Below are 2,159 nucleotides of genomic sequence, written 5' to 3' on the forward strand. Positions count from 1 at the left end.
GTGGGGCCCCCCCGCCTCCCGGGCACGCCCAGCCCCTCCCCACTGCTCCTGGCGCTGCCCGGCAGGACCGCCTGCCCCGTGTTGCCACCTGCGGAGCCCCGGGCCGTCCTCCTCGGTGGCTCAGCCACAGGTGCTCCCAGGCCCTCTCCTGGGCTCACGGGCTCCACGTGGCCCTTCGTGCTCCCGGCCTAGAGCCTCTCTCCTGGGGCTTCTCCAGATGCCACGGCTCTGTGTCCTCCCAGTCCTCCACATCCTTCCATGCCTCTGCTGAAAGATGGCCCCGGGTCCCACTTTCTGCCCCAGAGCCCCGCCTGCGGCTGGGGGACTCTGCTGAGGGCTGTTGCCGGCTCTCAGGGCTGTGAGTCTGCTTCCCGGGTGCGTCCTCCGTGGGTCTCCTGTCGACCTGGTCTTATACATGGCTCACCCACTGAGCAGCGTGGCGCAGAGCGAGGCGCGGGGGTGGGGATGCCCTCCGCTTCAAGCAGGGCGCAGGGCCACAGGCCTTCTCTCCTCCCCACGCCGGCTTCCTGCCCCACATGTGCCTGCACCTCGGGTTCACTTGCTTTTCTGCATTTTAGTCCCAGTGAGAATGACTTGTTGCCTTCCCATCTTTAGGGTAATTTTATGGAATGTCAGCCTGAGAGCAGCATTTCTCATCGTTTCCACAAAGCCTGTGCCTCTCGAGTCAATAATGCCAGCTACTGTCCCCACTGTGGGGAGGAGACCTCCAAGGCCAAAGAGGTGACCATTGCAAAGGCAGACACGACGTCCACGGTGACCCTGGCCCCTGGGCAGGAGAAGAGCTGTGCAGCAGAGGGCAGGGCCGACACCACCACGGGCAGGTATGTGCCCCCAGCCGCCAGGGGTCTCCCTGCTGGCGCACGCGCCGTGAGCTCTGACCCGTGAGGCTGGGAGGCACGGTGACTTGTGTTTGCTCGCTGCGCTGTGCACGTGTCTCCTCTGCACACTCATTCACCTGTGTGTGGACCTGTGTCACACCATCCTCCGTGATGTGTGTCCGCGCTCTGTGTTGAAGCACAGTGCTCCCTGAGCCTGCGGTGCCTGTGCGTGCCTGTCCCTGCCTGCGTGCACCTGTGTGTACGTGTACGACGTGGAGCGTCAGCATCAGCTGCTGTATGGTCTGCTGTTACTATGTTTAGGACGCCCTAGCTGAATACACAAGAAACAGTCTACAAGAGAAGGATTTGTATTGCAAACATATAGTTTTCTTCCTAAAAGAATTAGGTGGAAATAGCTGAAGAACTCATAGAGCTAATTGGAGTTAGTCGTCCAGATGATCAGTTAAGAAAAGGTGTCAGAAGCCTTGTCCTCACCAGCCTGTCCAGCTGGAAGCCAGGGTGAAGGAGAGCCTTCAAAACAGCAGCAAACTCACGACCTACCCTAACCCGTGACTGAAAATCCGCTGAAGGTTAAGAGGCTCAAATTGTAAACATTCAGAACTTAGTATGGGGATGGTGTTGATGCCATCATATTTTTGTGAATTAATTATGTTAGTCTATAAGTTTAATGCTCTGAGTCAAAATTCCAAGGTGTTCCTTGTATTGGTCAGGCAGTGGACTTGAGATTCAACCTGGAGTGGATTCTAAAGCAAATTTGAACACTGGTGCAGAAGCCTAGGAAAGGCTGCCCTCGCTTCTGAGCGCTCCCTGGGATTTGGTCTGCGTCTGGGCACTGCCCTCTGGGCCGGGACAGACAGTGAGCCCGAGGTCGTTTTCTGCCTCGGAGGTGCACAGCTGGGGACTGAGGGGTCCTGTGTTGTGTATTCATTGGTTTCCGTAAGAGGGGGAGTTTGCATGTCTCTAAAACTCAGAATTCCGCTTATTTCCTCCTCCCCGAAGCACTGCTGGCCCCCTGCTCTCAGAGGAGGACAAGCCGCAGAGCCTGGCCCCCCAGGTGCCGGAGGGCTTCGACCCCACAGGGCCGGCTGGGCTGGGGAAGCCGGCGCCAGGCCTCTCCCAGGGCCCTGGGAAGGAGACCCTGGAGAGCGCACTCATCGCCCTGGATTCCGAGAAGTAAGCCCTTCTTGCAGCCTCCACCCCTCCCCGTCCTCCTGCACAAGGCCCCCACTGCGTTGCTGGGTGTCCCCGTCCGCCAGCGTCTGTGCGCACCGAGGCCACATGTGCCCTCCATGTGCTCCC

At 59.2% G+C, this 2,159-nt stretch overlaps 1 protein-coding gene across 1 annotated transcript in view; it reads left to right on the top strand.

The window, feature by feature from the left end:
• The window catches only part of EHMT1 (euchromatic histone-lysine N-methyltransferase 1), a gene marked incomplete at both ends in the record, with an annotated part of 55,829 nt that overhangs the window by 34,622 nt on the left and 19,048 nt on the right, over positions 1–2,159 (top strand). Inside the window, 2 exons of the mRNA XM_010830287.1 lie at positions 616–842; positions 1,860–2,033. Coding sequence (XP_010828589.1) covers positions 616–842; positions 1,860–2,033 — 401 coding nt within the window. The remainder of the gene's footprint in view (positions 1–615; positions 843–1,859; positions 2,034–2,159) is intronic.

This window comes from Bison bison, unplaced genomic scaffold (genome assembly GCF_000754665.1).
Source record: "Bison bison bison isolate TAMUID 2011002044 unplaced genomic scaffold, Bison_UMD1.0 scf7180017858910, whole genome shotgun sequence".
Lineage (NCBI taxonomy): Eukaryota > Metazoa > Chordata > Mammalia > Artiodactyla > Bovidae > Bison > Bison bison.